The sequence below is a fragment of the Aricia agestis genome, chromosome 19 (assembly GCF_905147365.1).
Source record: "Aricia agestis chromosome 19, ilAriAges1.1, whole genome shotgun sequence".
Classification (NCBI taxonomy): Eukaryota; Metazoa; Arthropoda; class Insecta; order Lepidoptera; family Lycaenidae; genus Aricia; species Aricia agestis.
In genome coordinates, this window is record NC_056424.1 from 3,137,180 (window position 1) to 3,160,785 (window position 23,606).

At 35.4% G+C, this 23,606-nt stretch overlaps 3 protein-coding genes across 3 annotated transcripts; 2 read left to right on the forward strand and 1 right to left on the reverse strand.

Moving 5' to 3' along the window:
• The first annotated feature begins 649 nt into the window (after positions 1 to 649).
• Positions 650 to 2,507, forward strand: LOC121736725. Its single transcript, XM_042128110.1, has 2 exons — positions 650 to 662; positions 1,350 to 2,507. The coding sequence occupies exons 1-2, from the start codon at positions 650 to 652 to the stop codon at positions 2,489 to 2,491; spliced, it is 1,155 nt and encodes a 384-aa protein (XP_041984044.1). The 3' UTR covers positions 2,492 to 2,507.
• A 3,500-nt stretch (positions 2,508 to 6,007) lies between these two features.
• On the forward strand, positions 6,008 to 10,369 carry LOC121736726. The gene is made up of 3 exons (XM_042128111.1): positions 6,008 to 6,155; positions 6,414 to 7,481; positions 10,347 to 10,369. Exons 1-3 carry the CDS (start codon positions 6,008 to 6,010, stop codon positions 10,367 to 10,369), a joined length of 1,239 nt encoding a protein of 412 aa, XP_041984045.1.
• A 1,678-nt stretch (positions 10,370 to 12,047) lies between these two features.
• LOC121736704 (protein ANTAGONIST OF LIKE HETEROCHROMATIN PROTEIN 1-like) lies at positions 12,048 to 14,590 on the reverse strand. Its single transcript, XM_042128070.1, has 2 exons — positions 14,059 to 14,590; positions 12,048 to 13,470 (listed from the first exon to the last, which is right to left on the reverse strand). The coding sequence occupies exons 1-2, from the start codon at positions 14,527 to 14,529 to the stop codon at positions 12,649 to 12,651; spliced, it is 1,293 nt and encodes a 430-aa protein (XP_041984004.1). The 5' UTR covers positions 14,530 to 14,590; the 3' UTR covers positions 12,048 to 12,648.
• Between the last annotated feature and the right edge of the window lie 9,016 nt (positions 14,591 to 23,606).

Genomic DNA, 23,606 nt, shown 5'->3' on the forward strand with positions numbered 1-23,606 from the left:
ATACACGATCGGTTCCAACCACCAACAGAGGTCACCTTGGTAGCGTTGGAAAAAAAATTAACCGTGTAGACGCTTGTTTTTGGTTGACCAACCAAATAACCTTGAATAACCTTGGTAGTGAGCGCATCCCTCACGACCAATGTCAAATAGATAACATTGAGTTGAAACGCAACCGTGTAGACGCTTGTTGGCGCTCACTACTCACTCGCACATTGATTGTCGGATGCGTTGCATGTGGTAGCGCCAGTAGCCAAAAATCTTAACGTTGCTAATAAACGTTCTTCCACAGACACAGCTTTTCGCATCAACAGTGATTAATGAACCCTTAATTACAAAACAAGACGCAGGTCTTGTTTTGTAATTAAGGGTCGCACCATCTATATCTATATCTATGCATATTATAAAGCAAAGTCGCTTTTTCTCCCTCATGCGCGCTGTTACGATCTTTTGAGGTTTAGATAGAGTTTGGCTAGCGAGTCGTGGCACTAAGCATTTTTACAAATTCTTTTGAAACGCAACTAGATATCATGAGGACTGGCCACCGGCCAGTATATTAAATCTCGTAGGTTTTATCTCAAACTTACCCTTTATGAATGCCCCATTCAGGTGTTTCATCGTGCAACACGATGTTTTAAACAAACGTCGAGAGATGAAATGGGAAGGTAAGCGACGCGTTGCACTTCGCAAAGCGTCTTGCAGTCACGCGTTGTGTTGTCGTGCGTCGTCGCAACGCAAGCGATGGATTCTAGCGACAACGCAACGCACGTAGTTTCGCTCCTGTTGTCGATGCACTGCAGAATAAGGTCGCGTTTGAGACTTGCGAGGGTAAACAGTGACTGAGTTATGGAATTTTTAGCGCAGCTGAGGGACTGCGTACACTTTCGCGTATGGGTTGATTCAGAACGCAACCACAACACGACGCGCTATATCTAAGTTTATATGGATTTGACAGATTCGCAAGACGTCTCACGCAATTGAAATCTGTCGAATCAAGTCAATTTTGCTCTATAATGGTAAGGACCTTTGTGCGCGAGTGTGACTCGTGATTATTTCTTATTAGCTGTTTATTCCCAGAAAGAAAATTTGATTTTCCATAAGAAACAAATTAAAAACGTATAATCTTTTATACGAGAGACGCCTTTTTAAGAGTAATAGGAAAAGTTTTGTTAGGAAAGTTTGGAGGTTATTAAAGCTTATACAGATAGCGGGGCTGACTGAACTTGTTATTATTGTTGAGCCTAAACATATATGTCTAAGTAAACAATATAATATTAGTTGTTCGGTTTACCCGAAATAACATATAATAAATAACGAAATAACATACAATTCTAACCGACAATCATTCGTAGTCCCACGATGTAAAAAACGACCACGGCAACCAACAGTGTCCAATTTGGATGATTTTGATATTTCTGTCATAAGAAACAAAATAAACGAGTTTTATGTTGTTAAAAAGTGTGTTCCAACCTTAAGAAGCTTACACATGGAGCTGCAGGATTCAATTCAATTCTCTGGAAGCCGGGAAACGCTGCGACAACTTTTACATAAAAATGGCTTTGAATTCAAAAAAAATAAAAATGAGAGATCTATTCTTATAGAAAAATTTGAATTAGCTCCATGGAGGCATAGATACCTGAGGACCATTCATCAAAAACGCCAAGAAGGAAAACATATTGTTTATCTTGATGAAACTTATGTCCACCAAAACTACAAACCCAAAAAATCGTGGCAAGGACCATCTACAAGTGGATTAGTGGATAAAATATCTGCAGAAAAAAGACACATTATAGTCCACGCAGGATCAGAAAAGGGTTTTGTTCCTAATGCTTTATTAGTGTTTAGCACAAAATCGAAAATGGCAGACTATCATGATGATATGAATAAAAACAATTTTTTGAAATGGTTAGAAGAGAAGCTAATACCAAACCTGATGGAACCCTCTATAATTATCATGGATAATGCGAGTTACCACGTAACTCAAATTAACAAGCCACCTACAATGCACAACTTGAAAGCTGACATTCAAAAGTGGCTTTCTGATAATAATATTTCGTTTGACGAATGCTTTACAAAGGCTGAGCTCTTCTGTCTAGTGCAAGAAAATAAACCAACTCCTCTATATGAAGCAGAAGAGTTACTGAAACAGCATGGGCATGAAGTTTTAAAGTTGCCTCCGTATCACTGCGATCTCAATGCGATAGAACTTATATGGAGCTTGGTCAAACGAAAGATTGCAAGCAAAAATTTGGGCGTGCATGGCACTCAAACCGAAGAATTAATTCAAGAATGTTTCTCAACCATCACCGCAAGCGACTGGAAGAAAATCACTGACCACATAATTAATGTGGAAAATGAATATAAAACTAGAGACAGAATTACAGAGACTGAACTGGAACCATTTATTATAAATGTTCGTGAAGACGATAGTGACAGTGACAATTCCCTCTCTGGTATTGAGTTTCTCGAATCTGATTTTGATTATGATGAATAAAATGTTATTATTTTTAGTACTTTGTTTTTTTTAAACTTTATATTTCAATGGAAGTTGAATAGTGCTCCAATGTGTGTTCTCTTTCTATGGAAACCAATGGCGAGGTTGTGAGCAGGCAAGGCTATGAATAAATGTCATTATCATTTAATATTTTGTTAGCTTTTTGTCATGTCAGTGGTTTTAGCAGAAATTTAAACTCATTTCAATTTCTGTCCCGGCCGGGAATTGAACCCGGGACCTCTTGCATGTTGACTACTGAACCACTCAGGTCGTCTGACAGACCCACAAAAGAACAAAAGCAGTTCTTATAATTTTAGACAAGGTCCATAAATAATCAATTATCAAAACCGTTTTATCCTGGTATATTGAGTGTTGTCTGCTTAAGATTTTTCAAATTTGCCGCCGTTTTCTTGTGCCACGACTCGCTTGCCAAACTCTAGTGGTCCCATTGTTCACTTTTCCATATCCTAGCCAAGACAGACGAGTCGATCGTGTAGATAGAGATTCAACTTTGTTGACCTAACCAAGGTGACCTCTGTTGGTGGTTGGTCGGTTGGCACCGATCGTGTATACGGCTTTGACGCTTGTTGGCGCTCAGTCGCACATTGATCGTCGGATGCGTTGCATGTGGTGTGTAGCGCCAGTAGCCAAAAATCTTAACGTTGCTATTAAACGTTCTTCCACAGACACAGCTTTTCGCATCAACAGTGATTAATGAACGTCATGTTTTGTAATTAAGGGTCGCACCATTTCTAATAATTCGTTGAAAGAATTTTCGTCCATTCTAAAATAATTGAGAAAATCATCAGAGTCCAATATTTTTGAAATGATTAAGTGGCTCTACGTTTTTCTTTCTTTTAAACACCGTTTCATCTACAACCGTCTTTTTTACGTTTTTTTTTTTCATCACATGTAGCTTTACAAGCCAGCGCTATTGCGGTCTTTTGAGGTTTACATAGTGGTCCCATTGTTCACTTTTCTACAGCCTAGCCAAGGCCCAAGACAGACGAGTTGATTTACGTGTAGATAGAAATTCAACTTTGTTGACCCAACCAAGGTGACCTCTGTTGGTGGTTGGAACCGATCGTGTATACGGCCTTTTAAAGGCTATGTACGGTGTCATAAATCACACCGTAGCATTTTTCACTTAACAATGCATTTTACCGTCAGTACGCGTTCATAATCAGTAAGCACCGCGCGTGCTCCCCAGCACCTTTATAATATCAATCTTATGTGGGACAATAAATAAAAATCATATACTCGGGAACACATTTGGTATCATTAGCAAAACCCCCACATAATATGGTCCTTCGAGCTTTGTGACCTTCCGCGATTTGGCCAAAGCAGGATCATTCGCGAGTGAGGACTATCAGTGACTAACAAAAAATCAGTTCAATAAAATCAGCAGACAGTACAGTAGTGGTGTAGTGGTAAAAAGCAGTGTAGCATAGTAGTGGTAAAGTGAAATAGCAGAATAGTGTAGCAGAATAGCAGTGTAACAGAACAGCAGTACAGTGGAGTAGCATAGCAGTGTAGCAGAACGGTGGACTAGTGACAGCATACAGCAGAACAGTTTCCCGCGAATCAGTGCAGTTGTGGAAGTGGGAGACGAGCATCAGCAGCAGCAGTATTCAGCATAGCAGTGTGGTTCCTGTCTGCAAGCAGCAGACAGCAGCATCAGCATTAGCATCGCTTCAGCATCTCATCAGCAGATCATCACGCTCTTCAGGGCGTGAGCAGCAGCAGCAGCAGAAGGTTCCCGAGCAATCAAGTAAGATCTTTCCATTTTTTCACTTTGAGCAATAAGTTACTAAAATGGAGGATATTTACGAAAATCAAGAGCAGTTAGTAGGTGCTATAGAGCAGTTGCTTGCGTCTTTCAAAAAGACGGGGCGAGATCGTAGGACAGTAGATTACGTTAAGCGGAAGTTACAAACCCTTGACGAATATTGGGAAGAATTTAAGCAGAATCGACAGCAATTAGCAGGATACGTAGACGAAAATTCTGAGCCTATGAAAAGTCTCAATGAACGGGCTACCAGAAACTACGAGATCACGAAGTCAACTTTACAGCAGTATCTCTCGCAAATGACTTCACCAGCAGTAGCACAACCAGAGGGTAAGGTACTTGAGGTCCCAAGTCGTGGAGCAAGCCCATTACCTATCCCTGGTCCGTCAACAGCAGCATCAGCAGAACGGGTGTCGAGAACAATTTCTCAAGGTGTCGACAGCAAAACAGCAGAAATGTTACGTAAGCAGATGACGAACTTTAAAGCATTTTCACGAACAGTAAGCAACATTGACCTGGAAGCATTAACAGAAAAGTGGCAGTTTGAAGACACGTTGCAGCAGTTACAGATGAGATGGGCAGCAATCGACGCTCAGCATTGGGAGCTCGATAATGAATTAAACGGGTCTAACTTAGAGTATGAAAAGCAATTTACAGCGCACGAGAAGAAATTTAATTTCATCAAGGAGAGCATTAACAAAAAGATGTGGTCAACGTCCCATAGGGAGAAATCAACCCCTAAATTAGATATCCCTACATTTGGCGGTAATTATCACCAATGGATGTCATTCAAAGATTTATTCAGTGAGGCCATTCATAACAATTCCTCACTGTCTCAGGCACAAAAAATGCAGTTTTTAAGGAGTAAATTAACAGGCGAAGCTGAAAGGCTCATACAACATTTACAAATTACATCGGCTAATTATAATATTTCTTGGGAAATTCTTAACCATAGGTACAACAATAAAAGGCTCATATTTACTTCGCACGTCAACATATTGCTAGGGCTGCCAACCATTCAATATCAATCAGCAGCGCAACTTAAAAAATTACACGACACAACTAAAGAATGTTTAAATGCACTAAAGAACCTGGGAGTCGATATTAGCTCATGGGACCCCTTATTGGTCCACCTGTTAGGGCAAAAATTGGACAGTGAGTCGTATACAGAATATTTGGAATCAGTTAAGAATCCTCGAGAATTGCCAATTCTAGAGGAATTCGTGAATTTTTTGGAAGCGAAATTCACTGTTCTCGAATCATCGCGCAGAAAACAAGAGCAGGGCGCATTTAAGCAACCAGCATCATCGAATCAGCAACAAAATTTTTCGCATAAACGAAGACTTCCTCCGAGCAACTTTAAATCTAGCAATAATAATTTTTATTTTAATCATAAGTCAAACTTTAAGGCATTGCATGCAACCAAGGTAATTTGCGGACTTTGCAAAGGCGAACATGGTTTATTCAATTGTTCAAGATTTCAAGAAATGCCATGCGATCAGAAATTAAAAACCGTAACCCGGTTGCGATATTGTGTGAATTGTTTAAACGAACACGATACTAAAGAATGTTTTTCCAGTAAAAGGTGTCGCTTATGCGCAGGATTTCATAATAGTTTATTGCACGATGCATGCACAAAACCCAAACCCAGCACTTCTTCGAACCATGTGGCGACGGCCCACCACGTGTCTCAACCAAACACTTGTGAGGTCTTACTAGCAACGGCAATGGTTGGTGTGAAAGCAGCAAATGGAGATCAGCATCATCTTAGAGCCCTCATAGATTCTGGTTCTCAAATTTCAGTAATTACAGAGAGAGCAGCGCAGATTTTAGGATTAAAACGACGTAGGTGCAAGGGCACTATCTTCGGCGTCGGTGAGCATGAAAGCAGCAGCAAAGGAATGCTTACTATACAATGCAAATCATTGCATAATAATTTTACATTTAGCATAGACGTTATCATCATGAGCAATCTTATCAAAAATCTTCCAAATGTTAATTTACCTAAGCCTTCATGGTCATACATCGAAAACATTAATTTAGCAGATCCAGAGTATTACATAAAACGTCCGGTAGACTTACTTTTAGGAGCAGATGTCTACTCCAAAATTTTATTAAATGGTATTTTGAGAGGTCCGACTAGCGAAGAACCCATAGCACAGCAGACTTACCTTGGCTGGATCCTCTGCGGCTCCGTCAAATCATATCAATGTAACGTCATGGTACATAACAATTATGACGACTTACAAAGATTCTGGGAATGCGAAGACATTTCCCTAGAAAAGGAGATGACGTCAGAAGATGAATTTTGTCTTCAATATTTTTCTAAAACAACTAAAAGGTTGGAGGATGGAAGATTTGAGGTTCGTTTACCTATTATAGAAGAATTAAAGCATAAATTAGGGTCATCAAAAACTACAGCATTAGCACAGTATCAGAGTTTAGAAAGGAGATTGGATCAAAATATAGCATTAGCAAACGACTATAAAAGGTTCATGCAGGAGTACATGGATCTAAGTCATATGGAACGATCAGCATCTGAAAGAAAAATGGAGTTCTACTTACCTCATCATGGTGTTATCCGAGACAGCTCCACCACAACGAAGCTACGCGTAGTATTCAACGCATCAGCAAAGTCTTCGAGTGGATATAGCTTAAATGATATAATGTACAAGGGGCCCAATCTTCAGCAGGATCTACAGCAGATAATTTTGAAATGGCGTCAGTTTAAATTCGCTTATACAGCAGACATCGAAAAGATGTACAGGCAAATTTGGGTGTTTCCCGAAGATCAAGCATATCAGAGGATATTTTGGCGGGAGTCTAAAGACCAACCTGTGCAAGTATATCAATTAAAAACAGTAACTTACGGAGAAAAAGCAGCAAGTTTCTTAGCAATAAATTGTTTAAAGCAGTTAGCAGCAGAAGAGAAGAAGAAGTATCCAGAAGCAGCGAAAGAAGTAGAAGAAAGCTTCTTCGTAGACGACTTTTGTGGAGGTCATCATACTTTACAGCAGAGCAAGCAATTACAGGCAGATTTAATTGAGCTTCTAAAATCAGGAGGTTTCAATTTACGAAAATGGAGGTCAAATGAAAAGCAACTTCTAGCAGATTTAGATACAGAGCAGTGCGACAAGCAGACGTACGAATTTAAGCATATGGAGTCGACGAAAACTTTGGGTCTAAGCTGGGATCCCCAAGGTGACGTGTTTACATTTCAATGCAAAATAGAATTATCTGAAGCAGAACCAACTAAGCGATCTTTATTGTCCGAAATATCAAGGTTATACGACCCCTTGGGTTGGCTAACGCCATTGAGTACCACACTAAAATTATTATTTCAAAATGTCTGGTTATCGAAAATAGAATGGGATGATAATCTTCCGCAGGATATTAAAACAAAATGGTTAGATTTACGCCAAGAGTTGCAAAATATAGACACATTTAAAATACAACGGTGGATCGGGACTTCTGAAAACGACAAGATCGAGTTTCATGGATTTTCCGACGCCTCTTCCAAAGCATTTTCGGCGGTAATTTACTGTAAGATTATAAAAAATGGTGAATCATCGGTATCATTAGTGGCGGCCAAAGCACGGCTTGCACCATCAAGCAAGGTTCAGACCATCCCTAGATTGGAATTAATGGGGGCTGAACTATTATCAAAATTGATGAGCAAGGTTCAAAAATGTTTACATCAATATAAAGCAGAAGTGTATGGCTGGACAGACTCTACAGCAGTCTTAGGATGGATACAAGGAGACCCATTACGATGGAAAACATTTATATCCAATCGAGTCAGAGCAATAACGCAAGTAATGCCAAAATCATGTTGGCACTACGTTAAAACAGACGAAAACCCGTCCGATCCAGCGAGTCGCGGTTTAAATGTAACTCAGCTTAAAGAAGATAAGCTCTGGTGGAACGGCCCATCATGGTTACCATCATTCACCGTTAAAGAGCAAACATTATACGAGACTACACTAGAACTAAAAAATCAATACAAACAATCTAATACTATAATTCATACGGATCCTCAAGCATTAAACATAATCGAACAATTATTAAATAAGCATAGCAACATAACTCGAGTTACTCGTATACTTGCATGGATATTGCGAATAACAAAGCACAAACAACGCCGCGAAGGATTTCTCACGTTACGAGAATTACAATACGCAAAAATGCTTATTGTAAGGAATGTACAGCTGGAGCACTTTAGTGAAGAAATTAAACTATTATTAAATAAAAGACCATTACCATCGAAAAGCAAAATTTTAAGAATGGCAGCTCGTCGCAGTACGCCTCGTCACATCTTCAGTGACAATGGCACCAATTTTGTAGGAGCAAACAGATTAATGCAGGAGCAATTTCAGAGCATTTTTGATGATAATACTTTTAGTGAGATAGCAAGCATGAATATCACTTGGCATTTCAACGTAGCGAAGTGGTGCCATGCATCAGGTTTATGGGAAAGAAACATAAGAAGTTTAAAGCATCATTTAAAAAGGGTTGTAGATGAGCAAAAACTTACATATGAAGAATATGCTACCCTATTGGCTAAGATAGAAGCAATTTTAAACTCTAGGCCCCTCTGTGCACTCACAGAGGACCCAGAGGACTTAGACTATTTGACACCAGCACATTTTCTAGTCGGCAGAGCAGATTTAACTATCATAGAAACGGAGCAGGATGCTAGGACAAGATGGCATTTAATATCAAAAATATATTTCGATTTGTGGAAGAGATGGAGGATCGAATATATGACTCAGCTCTCAGTAAGATCGAAATGGTTAAGAGCACGAAATAATCTACAAGTCGGCGATTTAGTCACTATTCAGGACAAGAATATGCCCCCTGGCAAATGGCTCATGGGGAGGGTATTGGTGCAGCATCCCGGAGAAGACGGATTCAAACATCAGTCGTCGAGGCACAATATAATTTACTGAAACGCACAGAACAATCGATTCAGCTTCAGCATAAGTCAATAAATAACCATCTTGAAGATTTGTATAATTTTACTAATTCTCTCAAGTCGGAACATATTCAGATTTCGGACGTTCAACATTTTTTACTGTCGTCATTCACTGCGATGAACCTATTTCAAAACCTGAAAAGAATTCAAGACACAATTTTAGATACTATCACAGATATATCACATGGCAAGTTTAATATGCATTTATTAACTCCGGAACAAATTAAAAGCGAATTACAATTCATAGGGAGTCAGTTGACGAAGGATATCACGTTACCCATTGACAACATACAATCAGACTTACGGAACGTTTACAGTTTACTTAGAATTAAAGCAAGAATGTTAAAGGATTATTTTATATTCGAAATATCGTTTCCATTAACTAATAGAGAAGCATACAACGTGTACAAAATTATTTCGATTCCTAAACAGAGAGCAGGAAATGCGATCACTGTCCTCCCAGTAGATGATTACGTAGCAATCAATTTAGGAAAGGATTCCTATTTTACCCTTTCCACATTTGAGCTTCAATTATGCTTCAATAATGAGGAAACTTATTTATGCCATCTCAGCAAGCCCATACATTATCTCCCACCAGATGAGAGGTTCTGTAAGATCGACGTAAGAACGAAGCAATGTCTCGTCAGCAAATCAGTATGCAGAGATCAGTGGATTCAGTTGAAAGATGAATCCCAATATTTTTATTTTTGCTGCATTACATATCAGATCAGGATCATATGTTCAGATCGTGTTAGCACAGACCAGCTGAATGGGGCTGGAATATTGAGCATCGAGCCTAACTGCATTATAAAGGGCCGAGACTTCACTATGTACTCTCAGACCAATTCCAGGAATGAGATCTATTCGAATTTGGGCGTTATTGCTCCCAAATTTCATAATATTAATCATATGATCAACCAATCACATTTGCAATATTCGGACATCGTTGATAACAGCGAAATTGAGATAAACAACTCTATCAGTGATTTAGGCAAGCAAGTTGAAGAGTTGAAAGTTGCCACTAAAGATTTAAAGACATCAGACAATCAGATATCAGGTCACGACGTTCATCAATACAGCATCTCTTACAGCCTTCTCGCTGTCGTGGTCGTAGCAGCGGCATTCATACTGTGGAAGAAGTATAGAAAAAGATTTAGCAGTGTCTCCCCGCAAGCAGAACCTAGTGTAGTGTTTAGTGCGCGAAAGCAGAGTACGGCTGACCGTCAGCCGAGTGAAGTGTGTAGTGTAAATACGAGGGACATAGCAACTTCCCCTATATTTACGAGATGTCATTTTTCTTCAAAGTCATCCTAATTTTTGTATCTTTTCGGCTCGGGAGTATGTACGGTGTCATAAATCACACCGTAGCATTTTTCACTTAACAATGCATTTTACCGTCAGTACGCGTTCATAATCAGTAAGCACCTCGCGTGCTCCCCAGCACCTTTATAATATCAATCTTATGTGGGACAATAAATAAAAATCATATACTCGGGAACACATTTGGTATCATTAGCAAAACCCCCACAGGCTACTTGACCTAATTTTTTTCATCATGCTAATCGCTTCTTATGGGGATATTAGATTATCGTATATATTGGATCCGAGATCATTGAGTCAATGATATTGGATAATGTAATATAGACATATGATTCATTTCTTCCTTGATCATAGATTTTTGACATTTGCTGAGAGTACGACAGTAGGTATATTTTAAGTTTATGGCTGAGAGATTGGATCCAATACGGTCATAGAAATAGCCCAAGCAGCAAATGGACGTGCTATAATGGTCGAGAGCACGTTCTTGTTTTCGCTTTAAGTTCTATAAAAGTTCTTAAAACAGTCGAGTAAAAGTGCTGTAAACGTTTACTCGACGCGAAAAAGGCGCAAATTATTCAGACTAAAGTCCTATTAAAGTGGAATAAGCGCTGAGTAAGCAACAAAAAGATGCTGTAAGATTTGAGTAAAAGTGGTAGAAAACACTAAAAGAGTTTTAAGAGTAACCAAAATGCGTATATAGGATATTTAGTTCAATAAACGCAATTGATTTGCTATTATACAGATAAAGTGTGCTATAATAGCAGACGAATTGCTTTTATTCTCCTTTTTAGTTCTATAACAGCGAATAGAATGCTTTTACTCGACAAATTAGTGCTGTAAAGAGTGCGAGCTTGTGTGCTACATAAATTTAATGTAAAAAATTATAGTTATTAAACTACATCTCAATCCTTATTTATATTATCAAGTTTTTGAGAAATCAATATGTGATTATTTTTACTGTTCGTGTAGCTACTCCAAAACATCATGCGCAACAAGCTTTATTGATAAACCCAAAGGCATTTTTACATAAACATTCATGCGCTGCCTATTTTCTTAAATTTGAAGACTAATTAATATAATTAAATTTACTTAAAATATATTTTTTTACTGCCATTGTCCACATTGATAATCTAGTTGCAGTTACAGCTAACTTATTCCATTAAAAGTCGAGTAAGAGTGCTGGTCACCACATTTATAGCACAAGGTGTCGCCATGATAACAGGATTTAGGGTTCGCTTCGTAAATATCGTATAACAGCTCTTAATTACACTACAGCTCCTATACGAACGTTTTTAATTCTACTATAAGAGTTAGTCTGTAAGCGTGCAGTAACAGCAGCAATGTTGCCATAAGCAATTCGATTGCGTTTATAGAGCTTTTATAGAAACATAAAAGATAGCTGAGTAACGGCTGTATAAAAGCACCCAATTCAGCGAATCATCTATTCTACAGCTATTATACGACTGTTAAGCCCCGTATTCATGGTAAACATTTGTTTAGCAACAAAGTTGAATCAACGTGTTGCGGAGTTGCTGTCAACATGTTGCTGGCAACACTGTGTGTTGCAGAGTTGATAACAGCATGTTGACAAGCTCTCGCTCGATGAGCGTAAACATCAGTTTAGCATCAAATGTTGACGTGTGTGGACGTGTTTGCAACAGTTTATAAACATGGCAGTAGTGTGGAGCAATGATAAAATAATGCAATTAATAGAATTATTTCAATCAAAATCATTACTATGGGATTCTTCTTTAAAAGAATACAAAGATAAAAACAAAAAGAACGATGCATTCGATGAAATTTCTCAAGCCCTAAATATATCCAAAAAAGACGTGGAAACTAAAATACATGTACTGCGTACTCAATTTACTAGAGAGAAAAAAAAGTTGTCGGCTATGAAAACTACAGGCAGCGGCGCAATAGAAAAATGCAAATGGATTTATTACGAGCCATTGGAATTTTTGTTATGTGGTGCAACCACTTCAGGTGAAACGGATACTATGAATAAAACAGTAAGTTGTTTTTGTATATAATTTTTACTGTACTATTTATTGTTTGTAAAATTATTTCAATTTACGCTATATTATTTTGCCATGGAACACTTCCCTCTGGACTTATAAAGTAATCGGCAAACTGTTCTCTAATACAAAAAGCTGATTGTGATGCAGGTCTGCCCCATCTTTGCAAATCGGTCATAGGAAGCGAACCTAGTTCCCTTCGCCATGAACCTTCTAATAGGTTACCTTCAGAGTCTTCAAAATCAAAAGTTTGTGGAGGTGTATATATTGATCTGGAAACTGAGTTACGTCTTAAGAAGTTATGTAAATATACACAAGCTATTACCACGAGTTCACAATTGGCTGGTTTTAACGGAATAGGTTTAGTGAATACACGGAACACCACACATAAAATGCCAAAAACATTTTCTATAATCCTCCTAGCTCTTGATAGTCTGTAATTAAATATACGTTTTTTGTTCCCATGTTCATGAATGCCAGGATATGGTTTCATGATGTTCTCCGTTAGCGCGAAAGCACTGTCACCTACAATGATAAATGGCATTTTTGGTCCGCCTTGGGTTATTGGTTCAGGACGTGGCAGTTTAAGTGAGTTTTCTAACAATGCATTATAAAACGGTGTTTTCTGAAATATTCCACTGTCGGATGATCGACCTTTAGCTCCACAATTTGCGTATATAAAGTTATAATTGCCATCTGCAATTGCCAGAAGTACTATGCTGAACTGATTTTTGTAATTGTAGTATTCACTTCCAGAATTATTTGGCGCCACAATCAAAACGTGTTTCCCATCAATGGCTCCAATGCAATGTGGAAAATTCCATCGTATTTCGAATTCGCGACTTATTTGTTTCCATTCCTGCTCCGAACTTGGAACCTACAAAATATAAAAAAAATAATAATAAGATGATAATTTACAGGTGGATAAAAACAATGCACATGAAAGTAATATGGAGTTAGAGCCATCTCAATCACCAAGGCCCACATCGAATGTTACAACATCTACATCTTTGAGGAAAAGAAATAAGACAGATGAATTAAGTGAAGTATTTGAGGTTTTGAAAAGTGCGAAAAAAAAGATGGATGAAAAGGAGAAGAAGGATTCATTTGATATTTATGGTGAATATATTGCTGCTGAATTAAGAAGTGTTAAAGATGACCGAGCCGTGACCCAGGCACAGTACCATATTAATAATATCCTGTATGAGTTAAAAATGGGACGATATATTTCTTATGGATATCAAACGGCATCTTCTCATCCATCATCAACACCAAATAATGTCCAGGAAATTGAGAGACAGGAAACCAGTAGACTAGATGCAACACAAGACGAAATAGAAGATTCGGCTATACTAAACTTAGTTAACTATCTCAGTGATGAATCAACACAATAGCATATACTGTCTTTTTGTATTTTTTTTATAATTAAAATACTTCATTACACAAATAGTGTTTTGGTACCTACCTTGACATATCCTGATAGTGAGTTAATTAGTTCTTGACATACATGTGGTATTATTTTACTGATCAATTGTTTTGATACTCTGAATGTATATGAAAGAGAACTGTATGAATCTCCAGTTGCAAGATATCGTAATGTAATAGCCAGCCTCGTTTGAGGTGAAACTGGCTGACGAATATTTGTTTCCCTTTTGACTATTGACGGACCAATGATTTCCAGAAGATGTTCGAAATCTCTTTTCGACATTCTCGTAAAGTTAATAAATGATCCATCTGTCATTCTGAGGTCACTCATCAAATTTTCTCTTTGCAGAAGATAGTTTCGAATCCACCATCTTTTTCTCTTTTTTTTATTAGAAATTCTATACATCAGATACAAAGAACACAACAACACTACTTCCTCGGGCAACATTTTAACGCAGACTGGCGTGTGGACAGCCAATATTGATTTAAACAATGTTTCCAGCAGCATCATCAACAATGTTGATCAACTGTTGCTAAACAAATGTTTACCATGAATACGGGGCTTTAGAGATCAAACGATCGAATAATGAGTATTTTAGCCATATTAATTCAGCATCTGCTAAAAGGTGGAGTAAAAGGGCTAAAACATAGTGCTGTAAACGTTTATTCGACGTCCTTAAAGCACACATTAGCAAATATTGCCAAATAGTCGAGATAACCGCTATTATACGATAAATAGGTGTTTTATGAACGGTTACCCGGCTCTTATACGATTAAAGGCTGAGTAAAAAAATCCTTATTCGACTGTTTTGCTGCTTGGGAGGTGTTGCCAGTTATTTAATATAAAAAAGAGTTTTTAATTTCTTGTTCGTTAATATGTTTCAAATAATGTAATGTAATTATTTTTCTAATTATATACTTGGATAAATCTTGCTGAAATAACAAAAAACAAGCCATATTAAAAATGACGATGTATTTTGACAAATCGAATTCCCTGAGATCTAGTAACCTTGACGTCAATACCTGTCAGCGTTAGCGCTCTCCATTGGCTATTGAAACCACATATGACGTAAAATAGGATCAATGAAATATGATAATGTAATATGTAGATATGATCAAATGATCATATTATATTATATTGGATCCTATATAGTCCAGGGTCGATAATTTTTAAAACCAAAAAAAATCATAATAGGATGAAACCCATTAGAAAAGGAGGGAAATATGATAAAAATTAAAGGAAAAATAATTTACGGGCGATCTGAGGTTGGGAAGGGGATGGGGGTGAGTTTTTAAGGGTAAAAAACGGTTTTTCTCGATTTCCGGCAAAACTAAAAGTCCTATCGAAAAAAGTCAAATGGAAAAGTTGTAGATAATAAAAAGAAAAGTTTTACTTTTGTATTTACACTTTTTTCACATAACCTCAAAATTTATGTGAAAAATTCAAAAAACCAAGTTTTTGGTTTTTTATTTTTATCTTTTACAAAAATTATTTTTTTATAACGAAATTTTGTGAAAACTTACCTTTTTATGTCCCAAATACACTGTAATTTATTTAATTAAAAATATTTATTTTTTCACCTTATTTTGAATTAATATCGAAAAAACACCCTAATTTTCAATCGAAAATTCACCCGTCAAAATATCAGCTTTTTTCAAAAAGTTGATGTGGTTTCTGTTCGTTGGAATCTCTACTTTCCGATGGTAAAAAAAAATATATATGTTACTATGGTAAATCTTCTCAGAAAATGCAAAAATTCAAAAAAAACTTGAATTCGAAAAATTTTTTTTAATTATTATAAATAATTTTATCTAAAAAATGTGATTGCTGCAATTTGTTTCAATTAAAAAGTTGATTTATTTAATTCTAATTACATTTATCAAAATCATTTAATGTGTTCTGTTTTTTAATATACTGTAATACATTATTTCTTGTATCGCTGCTTTGAACACATGAAATTTTTTCTTTTGATTTATTACCGAAAAATCCACCGCAGATAAAGCAATGAGATTCAAAATTAAATCCAAGAGCATCTTTAATTACTTCTTTTCCTTCCTTTGCTTTTTTTTGTCTTGAACTACAAAATGTAGCTATTGCGGTCTCGTCATTATATTGACTTTGACAACTTCGATGAATAAAAGCTGATGTCAAAGTCTCAAATTTTTTGTATTTATTGTCGATTCTTTTTTTGCTGGATACCACTAAACGATTCAAAGCTGCTTTTTTTATTGCATACACTTGCTTATCATCTGCCTTATTGCAAATGATACAAACAGATTCATCCATACTGATAATCTGAAAAGACAAAATCGAATTAATAATGTCTTCACTATTTAATCGTGAATTAACTCCCATGAAAAAAAAAATTAAAGAAATCAATGTCAAAATGTATAAATAATATATTATAAATCTATAAAAAAGTATAAAATATATATGAAAATCGGCCAAAAGTTTGTTTTATTAGAAATATATTTACGATATATATTTTATATATTTTTATAGATTTTAAATATATTTTTTATAGATTTTGAAATATATTTTTTTTCATGGGATTAACTAAATTTGTTTGTGCAAAATTAAGGAGATAATTATTTTTTTATCTTGTACTAAAATATCATTTAATGTAACAGCTGCTACGAAATATATAGTATATAATAGTAGGTATGTATGTAGTAAGACCCAGACCCGCCTAGCCCCTTCCCCACTTCTCCACGAAATACCTTTTGATGGGCTACAATTTTTCGTAGGTCACTCAGGTATATATATAATTTATCTCAAAATAGTTATAAATAAGCATCTACGCATATAATTTAAAGAAAATTAGACAACTTTCTCCAAATATTGTAGATGTCTTATTAAATATTAATTTAATTAACTTATTTGTTTGTTAATTATAGTAGTGTATTTTTATTTGCAATTTTTTTGTTATCAACGTCACATGTAATCTAACGTTTTTCGAGTAATTAAAGTCTAAATTTTAATAAATAGCTCAAAATTATTTATAATAATTAAAAAAAGTTTTTCAAATTCAAGTTTTTTTTTTAATTTTTGCGTTTTCTGAGAAGATTTACCATAGTAACATATATATTTTTTTTCACCATCGGAAAGTAGAGATTTCAACGAACAGAAACCACACCAACTTTTTGAAAAAAGCTGATATTTTGACGGGTGAATTTTCGATTGAAAATTAGGGTGTTTTTTCGATATTAATTCAAAATAAGGTGAAAAAATAAATATTTTTAATTAAATAAATTACAGCGTATTTGGGACATAAAAAGGTAAGTTTTCACAAAATTTCGTTAAAAAAAAAAAATTTTGTAAAAGATAAAAATAAAAAACCAAAAACTTGGTTTTTTGAATTTTTCACATAAATTTTGAGGTTATGTGAAAAAAGTGTAAATACAAAAGTTTTAGATCTTTTTATTATCTACAACTTTTCCATTTGACTTTTTTCGATAGGACTTTTAGTTTTGCCGGAAATCGAGAAAATCCGTTTTTTACCCTTAAAAACTCACCCCCATCCCCTTCCCAACCTCAGATCGCCCGTAAATTATTTTTCCTTTAATTTTTATCATATTTCCCTCCTTTTCTAATGGGTTTCATTCTATTATAATTTTTTTTCACATTTCATTATTTTTAAAGGCTTCTACCCTGGTCTAATATATGATCATAGAAATGATCCAATATAAATGATAATGTAATACCCCCCCTTAATCATTCATTGTCACAAAAAAATATATTTTACACAGTACCTACATGTATATTAAAGAAACCACTGATCTCCAATATAGAAGTAAGTACTTGTATAATGGAGGTCAGTGATAGAAACCCATAAAAATGTGGAATGAAAAATATGCAATAGTGTGACGTTTTGTATTTTTGACTCTCTTTATTGAACATTTTTATGTGCTACATGTACGAGTCTAAAAGTGCCCAAAAATTATAAAATAATTTAATAAGAAATTAGAAATAATTTGTAATGTTGCAAACTTTTGGAGAAAATTTTGGGCTATTTCATTCCCCTCTACAATAAATGGAGATAATATATAAAACTGATGTTTTATTTAAATTATTCAAGAAAATATATTTTACAAATCTTTCTAGGCTTATTCTTATTATTTAGGTACAAATAAACTTACATATAATGAGCGCGATAAATAAAAGATATTAAATTACGAGTCTGATGACGTCACATCCAAATCGGAAGTACCGCAAAAGCGTTTGACGTCAGTACAAATCCTATTTTCATAAAATCATATTTTCAAATCGACTTTATTTATCAATCATAAGCTTTTATTTGATGATAAGGGTGAAATACGGTTTCCTAGGCCAAGTTCTACTAGAAATATGCATTTGTTCAATGAAATTGAATATAGGTCAAGTAGCCTATTGTTACATACTACGTAATAATGCCCTAAGTCCACGTCTTTTAATCACAAACTTTTAATATTAATAATAATTATGTTGTTAAATACATATCGAATAGTTATATAAAAATCTATTTAAAAAATCATTGATGTGTCTGGGTGTCCAATTTTTAGATTTTATTCAGTAATCTGGACATTACAGAAAGTTCGGTACCTACATTTAAATTAAAATCATCATACAATACAAGTAACAATATAATAGTACCTAAACAGAAGAACAAAACACAGGTCAAGTGCGTGTCGGACTCGCGGGCCACGCGCAATATAGGGTTCCGTCGTACCCACAGATTTCATTTTCCTGTTCTGAGGTAGTACCACTAGTTTTTTTTTTTTTTTGTATGGTCAATGAATGTACATTTATTACGTATTTAACACTACTGACAACATCATTTCAGAGTTAGGTACTTTCAAAGGAATTTTAACGAAAAGTTCCTTTATACTTCGCCGAATACCTACATTTTTTTTTAAGTTGATTGACTATTACTCAATAACTTATGAAGTCTTCTTAGCCGTGATAGTTTTTCTTTTAAAAGCATATTTCCTACTCTCGTGAATTTTGTCACATTTCCAGAAGCAACCGTTTAGCTCAGAGGTTCCCAAACTTTTTTATTTATTTTTTCTTGTTTTGTAGCTATTTAACACAAAAATTACACACTTACTTATGTTGTTATGTCGCAGTAGAATCTGAAAACTAACCATTATTATTATGACATAAAAGTTATGATACTTGGTGAATTGACAGCCAATTATATAAGTATTTCAATATTTGGCTTGAGATTACTTAATTATAACCTTAAGGGCCTGTGCCCTGTTTCACCACTTCCTGATAAGACTATCCACCAATTAACTTGACAGATCAAGTATGGAGAATCTGTCAAAAAAGTTGTGAATAGCCTATTAGGCACTTAATCAGAAAGTGGTGAAACAGGCCCTAAATCTCCTGGCTCTGTAATATTTAATCTGCTAATATAGTATTGTCTGCCTATATTCATAGGAGAAGTCGGGGCACCAAATTTTTATAGACTCCCGTCAACGACTCGTGGACCCCCATTTTTCTTCCACGCTCCCGTGGACCCCTGGGGGTCCACCTGGACCACTTTGGGAATCAATGGTTTACCTCGTAGAAGGGGACACTGGACTCTAATGATTTTGATCTATGAATACTCATCATATTTTTAAAAAAACCTATCCAACGACACCCCACACGATGGGGTGGACGCGAAAAAAAATTCATCCCCGCTTGATGTGTAGCGGGCACGCAGCAGGAACACTGACCTCCATTATACTATAATGGAGATCAGTGGTAGGGAAGGTACAATAAAAAAATATATATTTTTAGATTTCATGTAGGTAGGTACCATCCCCATAGGACATACTTTCTTGGACAGCAACAACTAGCGTCAGCTGTGACCTAAAACGATTTAGGTGTCACTATAAGCACGGATTTGAAATGGGAAACACATATTAATTATATAAAAATTAAAAATTCAAAAGGTTTTGCATAAAGTTAATTGACTTTAAAGTATAATAATATAGGTGTAATTTTGTTCGATAACTTTTTGCCATCTTGTTGGTAGGGACCATAAAGTTAATATACCTAACGGAAGGTTAGGTATATTAACTTTATGGTAGGGAGGTACATGATCCTATTGCTATAAAAATTTTGGGGCTTCTGATGAAATAAATTATATTCAAAAAACTTTTTGAAAAAAGCTTTTATTTTAAAAACATTCTTAAAAGACGAAAATAAATTTCTCCTTGAAACGTATATTAAGGTACTAGCTGTTGCCCGCGACTTCGTCCGCGTGGACTTCAGTTTATAGCGCGCGATGTCAACAAAATTGGTGTCAAAAGCATTTATAAAAAAACCCTGGTACCCCTTAAATCAATACAGCTGTGCAGTGTGCACACAATAAGTATTTCATTTTTTATATTAAATTTTATAGTTTATGCCAAATTTTAAAGCTTATTTAGCCCTCCAATTACACAACTTTACCCATAAACTATTTATCATTGATAGATTTAAGGTTACGTCACTGCACAGATAAAGTACTGAGTTATTTAATACCGTAGAATAGATATAACAATCGAAAAAAATCGAAACTTAAATGTAAGATGATACCACGTCTTATAGAAAGACTTTTGAGCAAGCGTCAGCGCGATGTAGAAGACGCACGGCGCCATCTATTATTTTTCACCCCCTTACAACCCTTTTTTCCAGTAAAAAGTAGCCTATGTCCTTTCTCAGGCTTTAGACTATCTGTATACAAAATTTCATTACAATCGGTTCGGAAGTTTTGGCGTTTGGCGTGAAAGCGAGACTGACAGACAGACAGAGACACTTTTGGCGTTTGGCGTGAAAGCGAGACTGACAGACAGACAGACAGACAGTCAGAGATACTTTCGCATTTATAATATTAGTATAGATTATGTGCACACTGCACAGCTGTTTTTGGGTATTTTGATTAATTAAGGGCCGCGCTACACCGGAATGGCAGCAGCGAGGCGAGCACTTTCAGCGCTGCCATTCCGGTGTAGCGCGGCCCTAAGAGGGGTACCACTTACCAGAGTTTTAAAAAGTTTTTAAAATGACACAAATTTTGTTGACACCGCGCGCTATAAACTAAAGTCCACGCAGATGAAGTCGCGGGCAACAGCTAGTTATGAATAAAAACAATATTATACAGTGTGTAACAAAAATAAGTGATAATACTTTAGGGTGTGTACGAGTTCCTTGTAAAGAGTTAGTCACTTATTTTTGTTACACCCTGTATAGTAAAGTAGGTATGATTAGTTCTGTTACAATAATAAAGTAAAAAATAAAACGCCATCTGTTTTCATATATTAGAATTAAAATGTTGATTGCATTGATATATTTTCTGGATAGAATATAGGCCAACACGGTACACTTGAACTCCTTTATTTTAGAGCGCCTTCTGTTGTCAACTTGTCACATATATTAGAAATGCGGTAGGAGTTCTATATTTTTTTTTTTTTTTATTTATTTATTTTAATGCACAAAACACATTACAATCGAAATGAAATAGCATGATAAATACAGTTTATGACCTGGATTGTAAAGTAACATATGTGCACACTATTAAAAAAAATACTTTTAAACTATAACATTAGCTCATTAATATAACATTAGTTCTATAAGATAAGATAGATTGATTATTATTATACCAAGTGATAATATTATTAAACATAATATTCTAACGTATTAAAAACTATAAACAAAAACATACTAACTCATAAGTATGATTAGTTCTATGTTATAATAAAGTAAAAAATAAAACGCCATCTGTTGAATCGCATTAGAAGTAAAATGTTCATTGCATCGATATATTTCTGGATTTTTTATAATATTATACATAAATTAATACATTTAAGATTTTTGAAATATTATTTTAATACACATCCAAGACCCAGGAACATTGAAAACTTTTTGTTCCGCCTGCGGGACTCGAACCCGGGACCCCCGGGATGAGCGCTGCCCACGCGCAATGCGAATTAATTTTCATCGATATTTTCATGGAAATAAGATATTTTCCCACATCAAAATGTAGCCTATGTCCTTTCTCAGACTCTAGAATAACTGTGTACAAAATTTCATTGCAATCGGTTCAGTAGTTTTGGCGTGAAAGCGAGACAGACAGACAGACAGAGATACTTTCGCATTTATAATATTAGTATGGATAACCTCAATAAACTGTACAATTTGCATGATAAGAAAAGCTTGTCGCGCGATTTGTGAATAGACTAGTAAGTAGTAGGTACCAATTTAATTAGGATTAAATTGATATTATATTTTTTATTTCAATACATTTATTAAATACTGACAGATCATTAAGTCTCGTGACAAGCTTTTCTTATCATGCAAATTGTACAGTATATTGAGGTTATACCTTAATCACAGAATAGATAATAGTACAAGTACAGAAGTCTCACTGCTTTGATGTTCACAAATGCCGCCGTTTTATGTGCCTACATAAGTATTACTAACAACGGACCGCACGCGAGCAGCCGACATTGAGCTCTCTGGCGCCGAGCGAAGGTCGACTTTATTCCACACCAATTCCACACCTTGTCAGATATTCCGGAAATAGGGTTGTCAAAATCAAATAAGTATAAATACCACGCAAGGTATATACATACGGAAACTGTTATACCTACCTATTAGGTAAATTAATACCGAACATAATATAAATCAGTTTACACAGACACGACACGTGATTTTCTTTTGATGTAAGTAGGTAATTAGGTAATTATTATGTATAATGTATATGCAGCTACCACCTACCACCTATTTTAAATAAGTATATTTATTATAATTATTATAAAACACTTGTGTGTATTTTTAATAATATTATTATTGTCATAGATTTAGGTACCATGACAGTAGATATATAAATTAGCTATTTTATTCATTATTTTATTTTTTGATTTTTAGATCTGGGTAAGTAGATATTTTATTAGCCTGTTAATCTGTTCTTAGTTTTGTTTCAAGAATTTGTTAAAATCTGATTTACTTTTAGTCCTTTAAAGAAATCGTACTTGATTTTAATCAGCGAAAAAACCGTGTCTATATCTAGCGAGTTGTTTAAATATTCCGTTTATTTCTACGCGACTAAAAATTTAAATTTGACTTAACAAAAATTGTCTAAAACCAGACTGGATTTGACTTGACATAACATGACATGACACGATACGACACCATACGACACGACACGACACGACACGACACGTCACGTCAAATTACGACACGACACGTTACGACACGTCACGTCACGTCACGACACGCCACGTCACGACACGACACGACACGACACAACGACGCTCAATGAGCCCTTTTATTTGATACCCATATTATTGCAGAAATGCTTTAAGACTAACTATTCCCCTATCTTGGATGAGCGTCCATTTTGTATGTAGAATGACATTACATTCGTTTCCGAGTTACTCTCAAAAATCCCTTTCATTTAATATCCATATTGTAGGACTGCATAGAAAATAACTATTTCGCCATCATGGATGGTCGGCCATATTGGATTTAGAGTGATGTCACATACCACATCGTGCATGGTCATCCAAACTAAACGTGTATTGCAAAATTTCAGCTCAATCGGTTAAATATATCTACTTCAAAATTGACTTCTA